Source organism: Phyllostomus discolor, chromosome 7, assembly GCF_004126475.2.
Source record: "Phyllostomus discolor isolate MPI-MPIP mPhyDis1 chromosome 7, mPhyDis1.pri.v3, whole genome shotgun sequence".
NCBI lineage: Eukaryota > Metazoa > Chordata > Mammalia > Chiroptera > Phyllostomidae > Phyllostomus > Phyllostomus discolor.
The window spans coordinates 94534762-94559600 of record NC_040909.2 but is presented as its reverse complement, the minus strand read 5'-3'; the positions used below and the strand labels follow the sequence as shown (position 1 = coordinate 94559600).

General features: G+C 38.1%; 1 protein-coding gene across 1 annotated transcript in view; it reads left to right on the top strand.

Annotated features, from left to right (window-relative positions):
• Nucleotides 1–19562, top strand: part of TOX (thymocyte selection associated high mobility group box) — a 304377-nt gene extending 284815 nt beyond the window's left edge. Inside the window, exons 7-9 of the mRNA XM_028533665.2 lie at nucleotides 10151–10537; nucleotides 16951–17102; nucleotides 17472–19562. Coding sequence (XP_028389466.1) covers nucleotides 10151–10537; nucleotides 16951–17102; nucleotides 17472–17508 — 576 coding nt within the window. The 3' untranslated portion in view covers nucleotides 17509–19562. The remainder of the gene's footprint in view (nucleotides 1–10150; nucleotides 10538–16950; nucleotides 17103–17471) is intronic.
• Nucleotides 19563–24839: the final 5277 nt, after the last annotated feature.

Genomic DNA, 24839 nt, shown 5'->3' with positions numbered 1-24839 from the left:
CCCCATACTCTCTCATTATGGATCTCACACTTTCTAATTTCTAACTTTTGTGAAGCTATATATATATATTCTGCTGATACAATCTTACATTTCTATGTATTTATAGAATTCACAGAATGTGTGTAAAATTATAGCAAAAATATATTAGATTCATCCAGCCACTGGGTTAAATACTGATACTGATATCATTCAGACTGATATGCTCAAAATGTAAGGGGGATTTTTTAAAAGTTAAGTAAGATTTCAACCAAGATAAATTTGTTTTTGAGCATTTTAAATAGTGTTACCCAAAGCATTTTATCCAAGAAAATCAATACAAAAAGTTTCAGTTCCAATACAAAGCACACTGGTTAATGATATGCAGATTGCTGGAATGCTATAATACTGACTAAGCCTTTACTTTCAAAACAAGTGTCCTCAGATATGCTCTTAGCTGCAACTTTTCTTACAATTCACTCTCAGAGTTGCAACCCTCAGTATACGGCAATTTGTATAAATGCTGCGAATTGCCATTTCTATATTTTAAAAACCAAGCACTTTTTTTTTACAGCTTACTCTGACGTTTTTCTTCTCTTTGGCAGTAGGAATTTTGCTGGAACTGTTGAATGTCTATTTATGTACAACTATGTATTGTGTGTATCCATATTGAAGGAAAGTTACAAACCCCTCTGTCCAGATTAGAAAAAAAGGACCCTCTGATGTTCTATGTGAATAGATAATTTTCAGTGTAACCCTGCAGGCACATCCAGAAAAATTTCCAGCCTACCCTCCCATTGCAGATGGAAACATGTAAAAACCCATTTCTTTTCCATTTTATGTTTTCCTCTTGTGGGACTGTTCTGACCAGTACAGTAGTTAGTTAGTTTATTTGTTTATTTATTTGTGTATGTATGTATGTTAACCCAGGCCCCACACCCCTCCCCTCTGGCAGTCATCAGCTTGTTCTCTGTATCTCTGTATGGCTCTGTTTCTGTTTTATTTATTCACTTGGGGTTTTTTTAGATTCCACATATAAATAAAATCAAAAGAAACCATTTTTATTTCAAATCATAACAAATAACAGTCATTTACATTTATGCATATATTTTTCTATGCTGTAATTTTTTAAGTATGTTAGAAATTATTCCCCTATTCTGAAAGAGCTAAAGGGGCAATCGTAAAACACCCCATGGTACTGATCACTACGATTTCAGGTAAGCACAGTGCTCCAGCCAAGCTCCAGTTTTTCCCAGTCATTCAATCATGCATCTGTTTGGCAGGTGCTCCTGGGCACGTGGTCTGTGCCAAGCACTGTACCAGGCTTAGGATACAGCGGAAAACAGGCAGATGCATCCCCTGTACTAAGGAGTTTTCTCTTTTGTTTGGGAGAGCAATAGTGGAAATGTAAACTAGTAAATGACCAGGATCTCAGAGAATCTAAACATTCTGAAGGAAATAAAGCAAGTGATCTAATAAGGTGGGCTGCAAAGTCCTCTTTGAAGAGGTGACATTGTAGTTCAGAGTCCAAGAAAGCCTGGGTGCTACAGACCCAGAGGTTGCTGTGGGACAGCCCTGCAGCAGGAGCAAAGACCTGGGGGACAAAAGTGTCTCCTGGACTTGAGAGGTCGTGTACCTGGAGCTTAGTGACAGAGGACGTGTGGTTTGAAGTGAAGCTGGGAAGGTGGGCAGGGGCCAGATTGGGAAGGCCTTGCAGGACACTGAAAGGAACTGGGTTTATTCAGTACATGGGGAAGTCATTGACCTGGTGCCAGTAGGGAATGGCATGATCTGATTTATATTTTTAAAAGATCACTTTACGTGAATAAGCTTCCTCAGTCCCCACACCTTATCCCTCTAAGTTGGCTTGATTGGCCACATTTCACTAAAGAGGGAAATCAGCACATAGGGTACCAGTGCCCAAGGCCAGTGTTGAGCTAGCCCACTCTCAGTCCTCATGCTGGGCCTTGCTGCTCATGCATCTGGACAGTGTGCTTGACCTGCTTCTTGAACACCCTCTGTCCTACAAGTCACAGCAGAGCATAGACTCTCTCTCATTGGTGAAATACTCTTTTAGCCAGAGAGCATCATGTTCATTTTCCTAAGTTCTTGCTTTACTCCTCCAGAGCTACAATATTTTGGTACCTACTTTCCATGTAATGTATTCATCTCACCAAACAAGCCTTCACTTTCTTAGGCCAATAGCTCTTACCCTCACTAATCTGCAGCCATGTCAAGGCTGCTACTTCTTGCAGCTTCCAGTCCAGGCCACACTCTGCATCCGCCCAAGGCTGCATGACACCTGCTTCATGTCAGGCGCAGGGCTAGGTGCTGAGAGCACAAAGAGGAATACAGCACATCAAAGGAAAATGCTTCATGATACTTGAAAGGTTTGAAACTGCAGTCTAAAATTAGCTGCTTCTTACGGAACATAATCAAAAATAGAAACAGCCAGTGAATGCTGGCTCCACCCATGAAACTGAGTCACAAGATTAACAATGCCTGTCTCCTTTCTGCCTGTGCTCACATTATGTTTTAGTTTAAATCTGCTATATACCACTAATCCAACAAATTAATTAACACAACTCCTGGCCTGAATAAAATAGAAATCAACCAAAACTAAGAAAAGCTCTGTCACAGTAATTGAATATTCCGTCATACTTTAAAATGACAACATTGACATATTCTCAGAAGGACACTGAACTTTTTCCAATAATAACACAAATACAAATAATGTCTTGTTATCAAGTAGCTTCTATGAGTCACACATGGTGCTAGAAATGTGTATATTTCTACTTATCATCATAGTAACTCTACAAAGTAAGATTTAGACCCATTTTCAAGATAGTCCCTAGGCAGGGAGATTAAATGACTTGCCCACAGTAAGGAAAGGTTGATAGTGGCTGACTGAGGACCCAGCCTCCTCACTGTCTTGTTCCAAAGCTTATAGGTTTTCTCTACCCAGAGTAGTTGTCAAATATTTATATCTGTAGACCTATGACTTTTTGTTAGCTCCAGTAAAATTCTGTGCCAACTCTTACATATTAGATAGCTAAGAGTAAAGCTTCCCTGGCTTAAATGATGGTAGGGATAGAAAGTTGCCCACTTTCACCCCCGACTGCCACTTACGAAGGTTCAGGCTTCCTGGCTGGAGCAGTTTTACATGCTACTTAATGTCATTTTGGGTTGGGCTATGAAGTAAAGCTTAAGGATATATAGTTTTTCCATAGACGTGGGTCTAAATTATTATGTTGAAAACAATGTATAACTTTAAAGCAATTGGAACTAGTTTCATTTTACCACATATACCAGAATTTATATTCCCAAAATGAGTGTTGCCTTCAAAGTGGTCGCCTGGGGAGGCTGCAAACTTATTTCTTTATTGCTCCCCAAGTTCAAAAATTCTTGAAACTCCTCTTTAGAACTGCAGTCAGAAAAGTTTATGAGTCACTTTAGAAAGTCAATCTTGTTACCTTGTTTTCACACCTCATTCTTTTCCCCAAACATCACTCAGATATAATCCACAGACTTGGCTTCTAGTGACTATTCACTGCTTCCAAAAATCAAATTCACCATCAAAAGACGAAGCATTGTCTGAGGATATGTGAAACAGTGTTCCGCAGGCTCTGAAGAGAAACCCAGTTCAGAAGTTCTCAGATATTCCAAGTAAACACAGTGTTACTGAAAGAAACTTCCACCGTCTTAGAAGTGCTGACCTGGAGGGGACAGCATTTTCATGAACACATTCTGGTTTGTTAAACAAGGGTCATCAGATTCATGACTTTAAGGTCACACACCAGATAGGAGATTTTGCTTCTACCTTGTGCTAAAATTTATAGGGACAATGGAAGCGATTTTTTTAATGTACAGTGTAGAACAGCATTGAATTAAGTTACAAAAGTTCTATGTTGCCACAACCAGTGGTAAAGAATCCCAGTGCTCAATTCAGTTGAGAGGTAGTGAATGCAAAACAAAAGCAGTGATTTCTGTTTACAAGATGAAGTAACTTGTAGAATTCATACCATGGAGACAAACACTGAGTCTACATTTGGAAATGGGATCGACCATTTTATGACTGTTAACATAAAATTTGCAGCTTTGTTAGCCCAGATTGTGATTTAAAGATAATAAAATCTCATGCTTCAGGGTGTAAGTTAATCACCTGCAAGGACCAGGAAGAACTTTTCATCCAGAAGTAACAATGCACAATTGAGTCAGTTCATAAATGATGTTTAATTTCCAGTGCATCAAGTATTGGTCAGTGCTGAAAGTAAGAATCAAATTAGATGGGCGATTACTCTTATTTGCTTTGGCAACTCCTATATTGTTGCTTCCACTGAATTTTATGTCTTGTGTTTATACTTTATTTAATAATAATTGCTTTGTCAATTTTTCTTTTTTTGTAACACTTATCACAGGATGGGGGCATTTATACATTCTGCAGTATTATCTTCATTATACAATGTAAATGGGATCAAAACTATCTTGGGTAATCAACAATTTGGTTATTAAGAAGTGTCTTAAGGTTTATAGAGTTGTATCTCTCTCTCATGAAAGGTTCTACTGAGAAGACCCAAAAGTCCCCCTTGTTACAAATGCACACTCCTTTTGCTTGTAGAGAACATCTTTCAGAATCAGGGATCCAGAAGCAAACAGGAAATAGAACTTATTCAGGAACCAATAGCTAGAACACAGTTTTTGCCTAAAAATATCTGATTTGAGGGTTGACTTTGAGTTATACATACAGTAGTAAAATCACATTTATCAGGTTACCTATATAAAGCACACACCACTAAAATAAAACTGGTTAATGTGTTCAAAAATAGAAACCAATACAAATCATTAAGTCTGTATGAGAAAATAGTTGTACCTCATGAAAGGTAGGTATAGAGATCTTCATACACAATATAATTAATTTGCAAAATTGTAGCCTTGCTTTCCTAGTTTAATTGGAAAAATGATAGTATATTAAATTTATGGTCTTTTAATATTCACATCTAATCAGATTATAAATTCATAGCACTTTGCTATGGAAAATGAACATACTCTTCCTATCCCCCAAAATAATAAAATAACTGGATAATTAATAGGTGGCCTGTTACATTAGTCTGATGAAGAATTAATCAGAAATGAAGCTAGAGGTAGGTTTTTTCCTGTCTAAATGGGTAGACCTTCACATAAAGATGCTGATTCTCAAACTAGGAGTGGAGCACGGTCAGCTTCTCTGTTGTCTGCATCCACCCAAGATCCAGTAGGGAATAAAGGGCCCGTTAACCAAAGAACTAAACTAAGGGTCATAATTTCTCATCACTCCTGGGAGGGCATGGCTTATGCTGAGAGCAAAGAAGAAAGTGGAATATCGGTCCGATATTCTGTAGGTTTTCAAAGATTTCTGATCTTTCCTCACTCCTTGGGAGGAGGAAGGGCATGTTTTGCCAGAGCCTCAGCAAGGGCAGCAGTGGTTGTGTGTTGCTCAAGGAGAGTTGTTCAGTCGTTCAGGAAACACGTTTGCTGTCTCTGTGTACTTGGCATTGTGCCCGATGCGTGGGCAACAGAGATTCAAGTTGCTCTCATAAAAAAGATCCTTTTCCTGGTGAGGGAGGGCTTCATTTTATAGAGAGCATACAGGGAGAGAATGCCTTTTGAGGTGCCTGCCATGAACAGTCACATAGCTAGACACATTATTTACCTTGTCGGATTAAATATTTGGAAAGTAAAGAGAAATCATGCAACTTCCCAAAATTCTTTTCCCCTCTGTGTCATAAATTTTGTTTCAAATGTTGTCTAAATCATTACTTTGAGAAATCTATTTCATTTGCCCATATTCCTTCTTGTGATTAAAAGTTACTGCTGTTTCTTTTTTTCCCCCCTAGCCTGGAATATCTCCTCTCCCTTTTTATGTGAATTTCCTTTATCTATTTTTTCCTTTTTTAATTATTTTATTGTTCAATTACAGTTGTCCGCATTCACCTCCCACCACTCTCCCCCACCCCAGCCATCCCCACCTCCCTCCCTTGCTTCCACCCCCCTTGTCTTTGTCCATGTGTCCTTTATAGTTGTTCTTGAAAACCCTTCCCCCCCTTATCCCCTCCCACCTCACCTCTGTTACTGTCAGATTGTTCTTAATTTCAATGTCTCTGGTTGTATTTTGCTTGCTTTTTTCTTTTGTTGATTAGGTTCCAGTTAAAAGTTAGATTATATGGTATTTATCCCTCACCACCTGGCTTATTTCACTTATTATAATGCTCTCTAGTAATTATTGTTACTCTATTACAGTTGTCCCAATTTTTTCCCCTTTGCCCTCCTCCACCCAGCCCATCCAAGCTCCACAATCCATCCCCAAAATGTTTTAGTTTTACTGATCTTTACACAATTTACAGTCTAGAGAAGATAAATAACAAAGAAACAGCTGAATAGACAAAATGTTTTGTGTTTACCATGAAAAATGAGAGTCCTTACAAGGTTGGCAATAAAGTATTTCAAATGAGGTTGCAACTTACTTCTATGTACCTATAAGTCTGTATTCCTGTCTCTATGTCTATCTATTATCTATCTATATGGTAGACCACATGCTACTAATTAAAAAGTAAAATTTGGGAGAATTTGGTTCATTGTTTATTTTTAATTCAACGTTGAGGAAAACCATTAACATGTCCACACCTTAGCTTTTCTAGGCTGTAAATGGGAAGCTACTAACTTCCTAAATCCTTCAAGAAACTGTCATCATCCTTAGCCTAGAATACAAAATTTACTGTGCAGGTAGAATTCCAGGAAACATGAAACAATGAATATTTTAATATTGGACTGTATATAATTTAACTATGCATTTTGAGATGATAAAAATCAATTTATTTGAGGCAACACATCGGACTATTTAAACTGAAATGTATGTTCTATTTGCCACTTTAAATATGTGTGTAATTTATTAATTCTTCTGCACTGGTATTGTTCATTGAAAACTATTGCTGTGAAATGGCCCACTGAGAAGAGATTTTTGTGGTTCTCACCCGTACAGTTATAGCATGCGTTCACATACTGGGTTCCAAGAAGCCCTGATCTCAAGGCACCCAATCAGTCTTACATAACCCAGTGCTGTCGCCACACATATTTTATTATGTTTTTTAAAGCTATTTATTTTTCTATGAACCCCTTCAACACAGTGTGCAAACTGTGTGTGTTGGGAGGCAAGTGGTCGTTGCACCTAGAACTGCTTTCCAAGACTGGCTATCCACCCATGAGGCCAGACCTGCTGCTTGCTGAGTGTCTGTGTGCATTAGGATTAGTCATTTTTAGTGTAAGTGTAGTGTGTTTCCTTACGTCTGTTTAATTTACACAAATGTATTTATTACACCGTTGTAATTCTTGGGATGATTATATGACTACATCTGAACAACATGTCATATGTACTTCTGTACATTTGGTTTACGTATACACAGGTGCATATGCAAGTTCAGGCTACCTATGTAATATACATACAGGGTCCACCAGAAGGAAGGCCTGCTTGAACGTGGTCAGTAGTGTCATAATATGGGTGTAATAATTTATAGTTTTAATTTGAACATTTCACCTAAAATGTCATATAGTGTGCTTGAGTGTGATATTGATATGTTACAGAATTTCATGCTTATGATTTTGTAATAAAAAGGGGTGTTATTTGTGCCAGACTCTGTATATACCTCATATATGTAGTATCAGTAGCTAATGAGGCAATTATTGGCTACAGACATTTTAAAAAATTTTACAATTACCTATATCTCATAGTTTTGAGAGCATGGCAAATGTGAGTGATTTCCCTTCTGTTTGAATTAAAAACATCTAAAATGCAACAACTAAAGATGCACTAACAAGTATTATGTGTTATAGCTCTCACTCATCATGTAATCCTTTCTTCCCTGAACGACAGTGCCACAGTATATGACTAAATATGAAATTAGCCCTTGTGCTATAGGTTGGGAAGAGGGGCTGCAAACACAATGAAAGCACTTTCCCTGATGATTTCAACACACACACGATAAACACATAACCATCTTGGCATGTATGGAATGATTTTTGAGGCATGTCACTGCAGTATGTGTTGTGATGATGTAGAACTAGTCACCATTTACATGGCCTGAATTAGCCTGATTGGCCTTTTGCTTAAATTGCTCACTACTCTGCACATCAACAATATGAACTTTTAAGTGGAAGGAAGAAAATTGATTTAATTTTTTAATTGAAAGCACTTTTTAGGTACTATATTTATTTTTAATTATATTTTATTGATAATGCTATTACAGTTGTCTCAATTTTCCCCTTTTTCCCCCTTCCACCCAGCACCCCACACTCGGTCAGGTGATCCCCACACCATTATTCATGTCCATGGCTCATGCATATAAGTTCTTTGGCTACTCCATTTCCTACACAGTACTTTACATCCCCATGGCTATTCTATGACTACCTATCTGTACTTCTTTTTTATTTTTCATTTTTTAAATCATTTTTAAATTAATGTTTGAATACAGTTGTCTCCATTTTCCCACCCCTCACACCACCACCTCCCACCCTCAGTCCTACCTTTTTGGCTTTGCCCATGGGTCCTTCATACATGTTCTTTGATGACCCTTTCCCTTCTAGGCACTATGTTTAATAAAGCTTCTTTCTTTGGTCTAAAGCCTCCCTTGAAAATTTCTATGAACAATTTTTATTACTACAGAAGACAGGAGTCTGAATGTGCATTCCTATTTTGGAAGACTGCACTAACACTGACACAGAGAAAAATAATGAGAGTATTCTTTGAGGGGACTTGAACTCTTTGGGCACACTTACTATATATTCTGCATGGAGTATTCAGTCTCATGGTACCTGAGATTCCCACCGTTTGGCATATTTTCACAGATGTCGGTTGTGTCCTTCCCATAGAGACAGCATGTGGGGTACTAGTCCATATAACCAGCCTCCCCTCCTCGAGTCAGCACACATGGAGCATCATCCTTACTGTGGTTTTCATTTAATTTTCCTACGTTATTGGGGAAAAAAGGAGTTGTGCTGCTAGCAAGGTCGTAGGCAGACATGATGCTCCCATGTTGAGTTTCTTGTCTTCATGTGTGCCAGCCAGCCTAACATGCCTGTCAGTGGATAGAGCTGCACGGAGCAAGAGGAACTCAGAAAGACCCTGCATTGCTGGGAGGAACGAGAAACTCATTCTGTCTTATAAACTGAGCAGGCATGACACCGGGGTCATAGAATAAGGACATATATACATCCTTAAGACCTTGTTTTGACAAAGTGACTTTTTTCTCCCAAAGGACATTTCAGCATTTTCTTTCTCCAGCTGGTTTCACCTTTCACCATTCGTTCTGTCAGCCTCTTCCTCTCAGAAAAGCAGGAGGTCAGTTCATGCCCAGAAAGAAATGCTTCAGAGTTCATTCTCTATTCTTTTTGGATTCCACCGAAATGCCTGGTTGTTAAGCCAATTAAAAGAGTATTAGGAAACGGCCATGTGAAGGTATAAAAAACATGAGGGCAAAATTATACTCATTTATGATGGAGTCTAAAATTTCTAAGGGAGATTATTTTTATCTAGTTCATTAAAGGGGACAATTCATCACCAGCTTCTTTAAAAATCAAGATGAGTTCCATGGTTACTTTGAAGATATATTAATGTGGTTTTATGTGACTTCAGAAAGGTACTTTAGAACTCTTAGATTCCATATCCATTTCTACCAACTAGCTTTGATTTCTTTGTACAAATATCTAGGCCAAGGCTCTTGGAGAATACAAAAAGAAAAAAGAAAAAAACTAAACATATAATCAATAGAAGAACTCCAACACTGAAATGCTTTCCAAGTGAGCTACACGTATATTTCCTGTAAGGACAATGATGGTATCCATCCCACCCTGATTGTCTTCTCTTTATTTGGATGATGAGAAAAGCCATGAAGTTAGGGCTTAGCATTTAGGAAAAGCAAAAAAATGCCATCATAGGTTTTTTTAGATTTTTTAACAGGATAGAAGAAGTCTTGCATAAGTCACCTTACAAATAATGGTGGTAGAGTCCTTCAATAGTAGAGTCAAGAATAGTCATGAGTGTTGATTCCCATGGAAGTTCATGTGAAAACTCACAGAGCATCTTGTTAACAGAAGTCAACACCATGTGTATCTGTCTTAACTTTGCTCTTGTTTGTTTCCTCCACAGAGCTACAGTGAACCTGTTGATGTTAAGACATCTCAACCTCCTCAGCTGATCAATTCAAAGCCGTCAGTGTTCCATGGGCCCAGCCAGGCCCACTCAGCTCTGTACCTAAGTTCCCACTATCACCAACAACCAGGAATGAATCCCCACCTAACTGCCATGCACCCAAGTCTCCCCAGGAGCATAGCCCCCAAGCCGAATAACCAAATGCCAGTGACTGTCTCTATAGCAAACATGGCCGTGTCCCCCCCTCCTCCCCTCCAGATCAGTCCACCTCTCCACCAGCATCTCAACATGCAGCAGCACCAGCCACTCGCCATGCAGCAGCCCCTTGGGAACCAGCTCCCCATGCAGGTCCAGTCTGCCTTACATTCACCCACCATGCAGCAGGTATGTGCTCATGTGCTGGGGGGTCTGTTCATTCAGTAAAAAGGGGGATAGGTATTTTCTGTTCTCCTATTTAAATGGAGAGAGAACCGAAGATATTCGATAAATATCTGCCTTCTGAAAAACACAATTTACAGGTGGAGAGTTTGGGCAGCATTATACAATCACAAGAGTTGATAGCCACTTCTTTGCATAATCACTGGTTTCCTTCTCATGGTATCCATTTTGCTTCACCTTTATAATCACCCTAATTTTCTGCTTGAGTAAAGTGCATTTGTTATTTTGAGATGCCAACTGCTGTAAAGATCTCCTTAGGATTTAGAACTCTCTATATTTTTTTTTAAATATTGTTCAAATATAAGGAAGCCCTGACTGGTATGACTGCTGAGTCCAATCAAAGCTGCAACATGTAATCAGACCCACTCTTTCTGGTCAGAAGTATCAATGGGTACAACTTTAAAAGTCCTAAGAAATGAAAATTTTAACCAGAGTTTTATTTTAGAATGGGTACCTGGCTTCTACATGCATTAGAAAACATAAGAGGTTTGGAAACCTCCCTGCCCACTCCCCAATGCAGAAAACGTTTGTGTGCAATCTTGGCTTAACTTTTCTTTGAAATTAAGTTTTCCTTTTGGATTCTGGTTTTATTTTAAAATTTGAAAATGAGGAGCAAAAGGTGTACATGAAACTGAGCATAAAACTTTTAAAAATCCTAAAAACTTGTTCGAAAAAAATAGACCAGGTAAAACCTACAAATAATATCAAATTTATCTCACTTTTATAATCTAATTACTCCATTTTTTCCAGATGTATAATTAAATATGCAAACATAGCCTTCATATAGAATTGACGCCTAGGCCTCTGTGGAATTTGAGTCTATAGTTAGACTAGGGTAGGGTACAGAAGAACCAGAAAGAGGAATTAAATATACATAGTCTCAAATTCATTTTTATTATTATAGTTGTCAACAGGATTTCTGAGAGCCGACAATAATGAATGTTAATATGTTACCTTACTTTATCCTTACTTTCAGAAAATGTATAATGTAGATACTACTAGCATTATCTTCCTTATGCAGACAAGGAAACTCAGGCTTGGCAGAGTTGAGTAACATGCCCATGAGGTCAGAGCTGGAATTCACACCCCAGACTACTCAGGTATCAGAGCCTAGATTCTTAAATGCTAGACCTACTGCCTCTCACTCTTAATCATCCTTGTAGACTATTACCAATTTTATATTAGAAAATCTGTGTCTCATAAGGATTTGGAGGGCCTTTAAAGTCTAGTTAATTTTAAGATTAACATGGTTGTAGAGAGCCTAGCTGAAGTCTTCCTTGGTCCCTAACACAAGGATATTGATGAAGCTCTGGTAACGTACTTAGCTGTGTTCAGCAGACTAGTTGTTGGCTCCCTAGAGAGGGAGACGTGGTGAAAGCTGACTTCCGCCGTCTTGCCTTGCCCACAGTGGTGTTTGTGAGCAGCAAGTGATACTCACAGGGTCAAATTTCCACTCTTTCCATCAAACATCATTCACAATAAAAGGGACCCTTTTGGGTGTCCCTGCATTTTAACAAACCAATAATGTTTGCATGAAGAATTAATAGTTCGAGGAATATGTCTGGTCATTCCTGTCTAACCGGGCCTGCTGCTGGCTTGGGGCCCATGCATTGCTCACAGTGCTGTAATACAGTGCTGTCTCTTCTTGGAGGAAAGAACATGGAAGTCACAGTCCACTCAACACATTGAGGACTAGAGCTCTGCCAGAAAGGACAACTTCTTCCTTATTTATCCAGTCAGAGATGGTTCCTTTTTTATTTATACAGACACCTTAGATGAGGTGGTCATGACCCTGAATAGTTTCCAACATTTCAGAATTACATAATGTGAAAACTCAAGTGATCTGTCTTTCCATATAGAATCTGGATGGAATAGGAAAAAGATAGAACAGACTACACTGGATACGTTATTCATCAATCTCTAAGACAGTTCTATTAGCATACCTCAAAAAATGTTCTTGCCAAGATGGTAGGACCTGATTTCAATTCACATTAATAATAGAAGACAAAGGGCATGGACCCAAAGTGGAGGCAGAAAGACTACAGTGACTACAGTCACTTCCAATAATGCCTTGATTGTGGTAGGTGGTCAATAAAATAATGCTGAGTGGACAAATACAAGAATTTTTTTAAAGAGTAATAAAAGTGTTTAAATATTAGAAGAAATTATAGGGTAGTTTATAGAATTTCAATTCCCTGAAAGTTTTTATTTTATTTTATTATTTTTCCTTGAAAGTTTTTAAAACTTTTTTATTTATTCCAAAAAGATTGCTAGAACCTCTAACACGTGCTAGACAGGGTCTCGGCTCTGGGAACTGAATGGTAAATGAAAACAAGTAATGAGGCCTCTGCCGCACGGAGGTCACATCAGAGTTGGGTCAGTAGCAAATGGGAATAAGATAAACAGATAAATTGTTAAGTCCCCCTGGGAAAAACTAAAACAGGAGGACAAACTGCAGGGCGCCTGCAGTGGCCTTTAGCTGGAGTAAATCAGTAAGGTCCTATCAAAGGCTGTCACAACCACCTGAAGAAGGAGAAGAGGAGGCAGCCTTTGATATTGGGAAGTTAGAAGAGTGTGGAGGGAATGCCAGGAGCACAGCAGCAAAGAAAAGAGGCTCCAATCTGGAAGGACCATGCTGGGAGGAGCAGGGCTGGTCCAGGACATGGAAAGGCAGCCAGCGGGGAGCCTGGTGAAGCGAGAGTGATGGGCAATGATCATAGGCTGGTAATTGGAATATGATCCCCCAGGTTAAAGGACTGGCAGCCCTTTAGGATAACCAAGCTGTTAATCCTAAAATGAGGATCCAAGTGTCCATCACCCCTTCATATCACTCAACTTATTACAACCACAGCAGTGTGTAGGGGGCCAGTGTCCAAGTCATCAAAGTCGGTCCTCAGCCTGTGGTGGCAGAACCAGGTTGTGGATGAAATTACACCTGTCTGATGCATCATCCCAACCTCCTTTATCCTGAAGACTTTTGCTTCCTGGGTATGAGGACCATGTTTACATATTCAAACAGCAAGGGGGAAAAAAAAGAAAGGGAAAATTAATGGCTACTGTATTTTTAAAATACTGTCTCATATTTCAGTATTACTTTAGCTATTTTATTATTCTTTTGAAAATGAATGTATCCTACAAAAATGATTATATGGTCCACCAGGAATAATAGCTTCATTTTTTTTCTAGAATAATATTTTATACGCTAAACCATAGACCAGCTTTTTCGGTCCAGTTTCTTCCTTTTTTTCTGTTCACTATATTGTCGAATGAGGTCAAGAAAAAAAATCATTAATATCTGTCAACTTCCTTTATAACCTTAAGAAAATAATCTTTGTAAGATATCACACAGACAGATTTTCAATTTCCTTGTGTAATAAACAGCTTCTTTAGGATTTGGGTGTAATTTAAAGGTTTAAAAAAATCACATTGAGATTGATGAATAAATCAGTTGTGAAGACAAAAACATTGATGCCTGTTGAAAATACCTCTCCAGACAGGCAGGAAATGAAATTAGTTCCCAGCAAAGTGTGGATATGAGGATCACTGTTTGGTTGTGCTGCAGGCTTTATAGGACTTGCTATGGTGGTGCAACAAAACTGCTAGGGCTACAGAAATCTAATTAAAGAGCAAATGTCCCTTCTGACATCAAATTAATCTTTATCATGTTTCCTATTTTTATTTCAATCTGGCACCAGAAAATGAAATTTAAAATTCCAGGCATGCTACAAAACAGTTGGTGATTTTTCTCCTGAGCATTAAAATGCAAAATATTCAGTCTTGTTTAATTAGACTGCTAAGCCAACATTTTTCAAAAATTTATATCATCGTTTCATATTTACATCAATAATAAAAATGTACTTAGCTCTAGGATTGACCTCAGCATCTCTGTATATAACGTTCAGGAGAATGTTTCATTTTCTAAATTGAAAGCAAGTAAAATGATGTTACTTCAGGTTTTGCTTGTGTTCTTCTTAGTCCTTTGTTGTTTTAATTTTTGTGATCTTAAATTTCATTCAAGTTAGACGAATTTTAAATCTTTGACCTTTGTATATAGCACATAATTTTGGTTTTAGAAACTGAAGTTACCCATTTAATCTTAGATGAATAACTTAAAAATTAATGTTCTCCTGATGTTTTCTGCCCAACCCTGAGAAACTATTTTCACTGGATGCAGGTGGGGGTCAGGGGGGGAAGGCAATGGTGGTTCCTGTCGTTGATTGTGTAGGGCGGGGTGGAAGTGGTTTAGTTTGTTTTTATTTATTTTTTGCTTTTATATATGTTTCCATACTTTTAACTACCTCGAGATATTTTCGACTCCTCTGTTTTTGAGACTTGTTTACTTTTAGGTTACATTTTGTCAACTGTGCAAAAATCCAGTACGGAGAATTTTACATTAAAAAGATAGGAAAGCCCTGAGATTCACATATTTATACTCCCTGTGCCTTTACAACAGTAACTATAAGTAGCCTGTGTTAAACTGTATTTATCAGAAAACGTGATTTAGTGAGCCACAAATATGGACTAGTCCCTGAGACTATCCAGTAGGCAAGCCCTGTGGCCAGCCCTTGTGACAGGGGCCGAAATGGAAGTCAACAGGAAGCACCTCACAGTAGTTGTTTTTTCCTGATGCATGCCCACCATCACACTAGATGCTAGGGGGAAAAGTTAAGAAAGCTGGACAATAAGCTCCATGAAGTCAATACTATAGGACCATAATGAAAGGAATACACTTCGTAGAAGCCAGTGGGACTTTGCGTAACAGGCAGAGGACGGTTTGGAGAACTAGATGAAATCAGCCTGGAAAGGACTAGAGAACCAAACACCCAGTTCAACCTCTTACTGTTCACCTTGCTATTTTGGAAAACATTTATAGCTTGAGCTGCAAGTGGTGTCTACATAAACAAGCTTATTTCCCATAAACCAATTGTTAATTTAGGAAACATTCTATTCCTTTTAGTCTGTGTGAGGTCAAATAACCAGGCTGGCTGAGTTCTCTGCTTTTCCATGATCTGTTTCCAGTTATTCAAAGTTTTGTCATTCATCCACAGCTTTGATGGGAGTTAGTGTGGACATTGGCTTGAAGTCTTTATCATTTGAATGAAAAATAAATTAGTATCTTAAAGCCAATACTGAGAATGAGGAAATTTGATAATAGGTGTCTTTGAGTAAAAGGGGATGTTGAATGTCCCAAGAGGAACATTCATACATGACTGAAAGTCTAAGGAAATATCCTTAGTTAAAAATTAATCCTCTGATCATTCTGCTGTTTTAAAATAAGAAAGAAAGGTAAAAACTCCATAATACTATGCTTTTAAAAGCTCCCTGCAAGTAAATGGAGAATGGTTCATTTTTAAATAAGTTGATTTTTTCAGTGGTTAAAAACCATGTATGAAATTGGCTGTAGAAAGAGACAACCACAAGATTAATTAAGTTGCTTTTTTGGTCATTTCCAGCAAAGCTTGCTTATGCTGCTTTTGAATTCACCAGATAAGCTAAAAATAAATCATTGTGTATAAAGCTTTTTTGTTTACCAGATATAAATATGTACTTCAGATATTCTGTCCTTGAATTTGTAATGGCTTTGCAAAGATTAAAAGTCAACATTTCACCATATCAATGCATTAAAAGAATCTTCCTGAAGTCTGATTATTATTTGCCACTTAATAGATTTTTCAATTAAAAATTATTTGTTCTATCTTACACTTTTCCTTCTCAGTGTTTTCCAGTGGCAGGTTGTTCTGAATCTTTCCCCTATATTGGTCCAACAACTGTGAGAAAGCTTTGGTTGAAATTTTTTAGCTGAGAAAAAAAGTACAAATAAAAGAAGAAGCAGATGGTCCCTTTGTGACTGAATGAAGAAAAAGGGTTTTGAGAACAATATGTGAATAGGTGTAGTCTAATAAAACACTCAGCCACCTGCTGCCCGAATCCTTCAAAAAAAGATTCTGTTGCATATTCCAGGGAATTAACTATTAATCTATCCTTATGTTTGATAGAAAACATAAACTTGAAGAGTTTAGATCCTTTCCCTTTGTTTGGAATGAATCAGCTTTTCTATACTTTAAACTGTTTTTTTTATTGAATTTATCTGCTCAAGAGTATAATTAAAGGTTTTCTAACAAATGGTTAAATGAAGGAAAGGTAAGGAGAATGGGGTTATAAGCACTTCTTTTCTACTTTTGTTTTAAGTTTTCTTTTCTACCTTTGTTTTAAGTTTTCTGCCCTTTCCATAAGCTTGCCCCTGAAGAACCACAAGCAAGAAGGGAGTAATGTGTTTGCAAACAAGAGTTAAATATTTAGGTGCATTTCTTCTTTAAGAGCCACTTTGATCCTTATTTGTGGACTGCTTTCCCTTTCAGGGATTTACTCTCCCACCCGACTATCAGACTATAATCAATCCTACATCTACAGCTGCACAAGTGGTCACCCAGGCAATGGAGTATGTGCGTTCTGGGTGCAGAAATCCTCCCGCCCAGCCCGTGGACTGGAATAACGACTACTGCAGTAGTGGGTAAGCGGCCGGTCATCGCCACCTGGTGGTGCACAGTACTCAAAGCATGCCTATCGTGCCCTGCTCCCTAAGTCCCTGGAAATGTGGATCTTTTCTTCCGCTTTCTAAAAAGATGATGTGGAATGGTTCCACGTGTGTGAAAGCAGAAGACACTGCTTCAGAAATTTTTAAGCGGCCTTCTAGCCATTCCAAGAATAAACGCCTTTAGATCCCGGTTTGCTTTAGATGTAGGTTAACTAACAGTGCATTTGCCCAGGGCACAACTTCATCATCCTTCAAGCTGTAACAAATAGACTTACATCCCCCTGCGGTCACCTGTGGCGCACGTCTTGTGTTTAACAAGACATCCTTTCTTTTCTCTTCATACAGGGGCATGCAGAGGGACAAAGCACTCTACCTTACCTGAAATCTGAACACCTCTCCTTTCCACTGAGGAATTCAGGGAAGTCTTTTCACTATGGATTGCTTTGTACAGTCAAGGCAGTTCTCCATTTTATTAGAAAATACGAGTTGCTAAGCACTTAGGACCATTTGAGCTTGTGGGTCACCCACTCTGGAGGAAATAGTCATGCTTCTTTATTATTTTTAATCCTTTATGGACATTGTTTTTCTTCTTTCCTGAAGGAAATTTGGACCATTCAGATTTTATGTTGGTTTTTTGCTGTGAAGTGCTGCGCTATAGTAACTGCCTTAGCAACTGTAGATGTCTCGGATAAAAGTCCTGGATTTTCCATTGGTTTTCATAATGGGTGTTTATATGAAACTACTAAAGACTTTTTAAATGGCTTGATGTAGCAGTCATAGCAAGTTTGTAAATAGCATCTATGTCACACTCTCCTAGAGTATAAAATGTGAATGTTTTTGTAGCTAAATTGTAATTTGAAACTGGCTCATTCCAGTTTATTGATTTCACAATAGGGGTTAAATTGGCAAACATTCATATTTTTACTTCATTTTTAAAACAACTAATAGTTCTATATTTTCAAAATGTTTGAAAAAAAAGTATTCCCAAATGATTTTAATTTAAAAACAAATTGGCTTTGTCTCATTGATCAGACAAAAAAAGAAACTAGTGTTGAGGGAAGCGCAAACACATTTATTTTGTACTGCAGAAAAATTGCTTTTTTGTATCACTTTTTGTGTAATGGTTAGTAATGTCATTTAAGTCCTTTTATGTATAAAACTGCCAAATGCTTACCTGGTATTTTATTAGATGCAGGAACAGATTGGAAAAAGCTAAATTATAACCTTTACATATGGCTCTGTATTATTGTTTCTTCATACTGTGTCTGTATTTAATCTTTTTTATGGAAACTGTTGCGCCTATTTATGAAATAATAAATATAGGTGTTTGTAAGTAAATTTGTTAGTATTTGAAAGAGGTTTCTTTGATGTTTTAACTTTTGCTGGCAAAAAAAATTCACGCTTGGTGTGAATACTTTATTATTTAGTTTTTACAGTGACATGAATAAAGCCAAACCTACTTTTCATTTAGCAGCAAATTAAAGTAACTAATCCTTATTTTTACATTTTGTTGGTTGATGCAAATGAAAAACTATGATATTTAAGAACTTTCTTCATACAGTATAACAGAGAAATTGCCCTAAAAGTCACACAAACTCCAAGACTAAACAGACAGGTTCTTGAGCTAAAAGGGTGGCTTCTTGGTTCTCAGCTGGTGTTAGTCAATTCTGTAAACTCCCCTCCTCCAAAAACACAATAATTAAAGTTGAATCAACCAAAGTTCCTCAAGCTGCAGGCTTTTCACATAACGCAGAAAACCTTTAGGAATTGAATCAAGGTTGGAGGAAGGGAAGGGGAAGCATACTGCCAAGGGTATATCTAAAGATAAAAGGTGAGTAACCAGACAGCAAAGAAAGGGAAAGCATCCAAATTTGAAAGCTGTTAATAGAAATTGAAATTTTTGCTGTCTTTTGTGCCTCTACAAGCTACTTCTCTTTCCAGAGTTCCTGGGTCTTCCAAGGGAATTCTGAGGGTACTAAAGATTTGCTAGGGAACCAAAAGCATTGAGAATTTGGCTGAAGGTTTGCATAGCATTTATATCAAAAAGAGCTAGTGAATTACTCCCTTACAGAGGATTGTATTTTTAAAAGTTAGTCTGGTTGGAAATCAAGAGAATGGTTGATGTCTCTTTCATGAAATGTGTGAAATAAACTTAGCAATTTAACTAAATACAAATATATTCATTGTGTAATCCAGTCAGATTAAAAAGACAAAAGGTATGCTTGCTTTGGAATGATTTTAGGCATTGTACAACCTTGAATCACTTGAGCATGTAATAACTAATAAATAATGCAGATCCAATGTGATTATTAAAATGACTGTAGCTGAGAGCTCTAATTTTCCTGTCTTGAAACTGTGTAAGAACTCATGTGATTAAGTTCACAGTTTATTGTTTGTCTGTTTAGTATTTCAGAAATATACCAGCACTACTAATTACCTAATGTCTTTTATTTATTATATTATGATCAAGTAGAATTTTCACTTGCATTAAGTAAACTGAGAAGGTAATTACTGGGATGGAAACAGCAAGCTCTGACTTTGACAGGCGGTTTGTACAGGAAAGTACAATGTTGTTTACAGCTTTTCTAGAACAGGTGTGCAACCAGGGTAGACAGAGTGTTCAAACTCAATACCAAAAACAGTACAAAACAAATGTAAATAAAAGAGAACTCATCATAAATAAAAATTCTTGCCATGTGTGACCGTATTCTATTTGGACATCCCTCAGTCTCTAAAGGACAGACCCAGTCAGATGAGAAATCCCCAGAAAACTTGGTGGCAGAAGTGATCAGGCACAGTGGGGATTAATGGCTCCATGCCTCAGATGTTCTCTCCTGAAACGCTGAGAATGCCCTCTCATCAACCTGATCTCTAGTACGCTGAAGTGTTGTTGCCTGAGAGATCCTCCATCTGTGAAAAGGAAGCCAGCTTCTGGCCTGGGCACAGTAGCTTGTAGCTTCAAACTCAAAGGAACAGTGATGTGGTGCCCTGCTCTAGTACTCTGCAGGATTTCTTCACTTCAAATAAGGTCATTCTGGGAAATGAAGCAATAATATTGAATATAAATATCTTTACCAACTCACCAAAATCAAAACTATAACAGATATGAAAAGAAGAAAGAACAATATGTATGACCGTGGGCAGGAGAGGTGGAGCTGTGTCTCTACCATAGAAAACGGGTAATCCCCAACCCCAATGCCTGTTTAAATGTGAATGAATCCACAATGGAAAATTAGTCAACCAGTGACTTCCAGTTAAGCAGGTTAGTGAACACAACTATGGATAAAAGTTCGTTTCTGTGACTGTTTTACCTTGTTCCCTTGCAGGGGTGTCCAACCTTCTGGCATGTCTGGGCCACAATGGAAGACGAAGAGTGGTCTTGGGCCACAATTAAATACATTGCAACATGTAATCAGAAAAAAATCTCATAATGTTTTAAGTAAATTTACGGTTCTGTGTTGGGCTACATTCACAGCCATCCTGAGCCACACGCGGCCCATGGGCCGCAGGTTGGACACCCTTGGCAGAAAGAGCCCTACTGAACGGGACACGAGCCATCCATCAAAAGCCATAACCACAAAGAAAAGCATGTCCCAACTGAGATTTATTACTGAGAAATATTTTTAATTTATGAATTTAAAATTTAAAGTAAGCATATCAACATCAATTTTTTCCATGGACCTCTTGCCTTTTGCAAAACAGTTGTCCCACTCATTTGAAAGGTACTTAAATTGAGTCATATGAAATTGCCAATATTTGACTCTTGCACATAAAAATGACTAAATCCTAGGAGAAGATACCGAAAGAAGCAATGTTATGTTTGCTGACAAGGTGCCCCACTTTAAATCAGTCCCAGACATCTACATTAAATCAAATGAGGAATATTTTAAATTACTAGATTTTAGTAAATCCCAATAAACATCCATATTTCTTTGTTATGGCCAAAAAAATTTATGTTGAGATTTATAACAAATAGGTTATCTGCTAGAACATGCAAGAATTTGTCACACACAGATGTTCTGTTAATGTTCATTGCTGAAAGGGGATTTGATCTGCATTTTCTTATTCCATTCATAATTCTCACTTTAAGGTAATGTTAGAAACAGGAATTCATCTCTTTGTTGATGCTTGAACATTGAAATTGCAGCAAGGCAAAGTAAAAAATTCACATTGCAAGTTTTAACCCCAAGTATTTATAATACTGAGTCATCTAATGGGTGAATTCATGTAAGTCACCCAATAGTACAAACTCTTTGTTTCCCTAAAATGGAATCATTTATTTACCTCCAAAGCAACTTGAAATACCAGAACACACAGTAGGTACACAATAAGTGCAATGATATATAGAAAGATTATGGAACATCACAAATTATTCTCAACAGGAATGGTGTGCTGTTTCTTTGATGATTTAAAAACTCAGTAGAGATGGGACTAATTATTGCAGACAAGCATTACAAAGTAAAGAAGAATGGAAATTTTTCATTAAGAAATCTGTCTTTTCTACACAAAGATTGAGAAAAAGAGTTTTAAAATGAGTTGTGCCCTATTTTTTCAGGCTACATAATTGAATAAGAGTTTCAAGTTACAGAAGTAGAAGATAGAATACATGCTAGTCACACCAAGAAAGTAAGAAGCAAAAGCGAAAAAAAGGTGCTAGACAAGTAGGAGTACTGAGCTCAGGAGAGAAATTCCTGGGGACGAGTTTATGGAATGCTAAATTAAATTGATTGGCAGGATGCTGGGGGTTTTTTTTCTAATTATCAGGTGTTAGTGTGACTTGGTGAAATGAAGCAAATAGAACATCCCATTTCTGGACTTTGTGTAAATTACACAAGGATAAGAAGACATGGTCCTATTTTGTAAGATTCACAAAGATTTCCCTGGGTTTATTTCGAACCAGGTCCCTGCATGGAAGGGCAAAGTTGCCAAATCCTTAGACAAGACTACAGCTAGTGGGAGGCAGGGGTAACTTCTGAACCAACATACACACACTTCGAAATCCATGTGTATACAGACATTAGATTTTTCCTTCTCACTTCTCATTTGGTCGACATCTTGTTATTTGTATCCAGAACCAGATTACATGGTAGTAAGCAAGAAGTGAAGGTGAAGAGCAGCAGGCAACTGAGGACAATGATGTACCACATTTCAGCACTGGTCAGAGTGGTGCCTTACCAAAGGAACACACTGCTGTCATCATTTCCCATTTTATTAGCAGCTTGTGAGCAAAGATGTTTGAAAGTGAAATTTCATCCACACTGACATGAGACCAGAGAGAAAAAAAAAAACAACTGGAAAATAAAATGGAAAGACTTACAATTCTACAGAAAAAAAAAAACCCTAACATTCTAAAGAAAGACTATGAACCAAATTATAGCATTTTTAAGGCCACAGCGTCCCTGTTTGACAATTGTGTGTTTACAATAAGCCTAAACATAATTGCTCTGATGGGCTGTCAGGGAAAAGATTAATTTGGCAAAGATTAGTATTGACTTGCTGTTTATTAAGGCTTTTAAACAGCTGTATCTGGCAGCATTCCTGTAAGTGCCTGTCATATCTGAAAATCAGCCTTACACCCTGGTGCTCGCCAGCTGTTACTAAACAATCTTCTACCACTTTGAATGTCTTTCTCCAGGCCAAACAGCAAGAGCAAACTATTGCCAAATGAGCCTTCTTCTCCTCCTGTCACTTTTTTTTTTTTTGAGGTGGGGGTGGGGAGCTTCTGAATGCTGAAATGTCAGCTCGCGGGCGATGGCTTAGCTGATAAGAGGTGCCGGAAGTCAGTGGGTGGTTTGGGTGCTAGATGAATACATTCCCCACACAGAGAGTGGTAGTGCTGTTAGTCACTTCACACAGACACAAAACCACAGCTTGCAACTGTTGTAAGGCAGAAGGTTTTAAAGACAGTTAGAGAGTGGTGATCAAAGGTTTAGAGCCAGCAGATATCCAAAACGAATGTTTTGTTCCCTCAGCCTGGCACATGCCCTACCAGCCATGGCGCTGAGAAAAGACCCCATAGTGGGATACTGAGGAAAAGTTCAGTCATGGCCATTAATCTCGATTGTGTGGACTGAGATTTCTCCGTAGACACTGAAAAAGGACCAGCCACTTTTGGTTAAATGTGCACCTCACATTTTGATTCAGGAGAAACCTGTAGAATAAGGCAGAGTTGGATGTTTTGAAGTCTGAGAGAAAGGGCAGATTGAGTTTTGTACTGGAATGAGAGCCAGTAGTTTTAAACCTAAGTACAGCCATAAAGGCAATGGAAAGAATAACATTCCAGTGCAGTTAAACATTAAGCCATAAAGGGCCCCGTGTTACGGTGAAAGTCACAGGAATCTTTCCAATATGACTGCTTTTTCGAGGATTACTCTCAACCTTTTCCAGTTGCATTGGACTGGAATGAGTTGTCAGAGCAGATATTAAAGGACATTGTCATCTCTTAACTCTTTCACTACCCTTTCCATTACCCTGGGATGGGATGGGGGAGGGGAGGAAATTAACCTGGGAGCTAAGCTTTCTGGGTGGACATTTAAGGAAGCTTTTGTCAATGTGTAACCCTCCAAAATAACTTTTTAAGTCCTTGGTATTGATGCAGTCTGATGCTTGACGTCTGAATGGAGATCAAGTCCTGTCGAATCCTGAGACAGAGAACAACAAACCATACTGTTCAGTCCTGAAACTATGCCATTTCCTCCTAGACACCCAAGAACTCTATCCCGAATCCTTTCCACATACCATGATGTGGGTGAAAGGAAGATGGGAAACGACACTATTTCAGCACTTACAGAGACATGAAGTGAATTGCTATTGAGAACAGAAGGCAAGATGTGTGTTTCACTGAGCCCCACTGAGCTGAGCTCTCTGCTCAGAGATTTAATTCCTGGTCCTGCTGATGCTAAGGCTGTGGACAGAGAAAAATCTAGAGTGCAGAATTCACATGAAAACTCATCGGTGACCATAAATCATAGTGTTCTATGTCCGTGACTATGTTCTAGGGCAAGAGCTCACTGTTGGGGCCTGCCTACCCTAAAAGGTTAGACCAGGTGCTGGATTGTACAGAAATGCATCCTCTCTGTCTGATCTGACAGTACCACAGACCTTACTCCAACGGGGCCATTCCTTCGCTGGAGCCAAAGCACACCTGTTGTCAATTAAATTCAAAGACTACACCATCAACTTTTTATTTCTTAAAAAAATAATGTATGCTCAATAGAATCTAATAAAGGCCAGACTAGGGGCAGGGGTATCACTTAGGTCTATTCTTATCATGTTTTTCAGGACAACATTTGGAAAAAAAAACTTTTTCTTCATAGCTTTATAGGTTTGGTTGCCTCTCACTGGCTATAATTTCTCAATTATTCAGATGAGTAAACTAAATATAGCAGGTGATGGAATAAACTAATTCAAAAGTTAATTCCGATAAGGCCAATAAACTAAGTGAGGGATCCCAAAGATTTGTTGAGGACTCCACTGTGGTTACACAAGAACCAAAGTGAACAGTGGATGAAAGGGAGTATCCCCATGGTGTGAGTTTGTGGATAAAGTCCTCCCAGAAATGCAGCCTGTGGGCATGATGTTCAAACACCGAAATGTACTATATGAAAGTAGCTTGCACCAATAATCATTGTTAGACTTATTTTTTATCTAGTTTTATCCAGTTTTTCAAGCCTGAGGAAACCCCTTAGAATTCATCTCTCTGCAAATTATAAC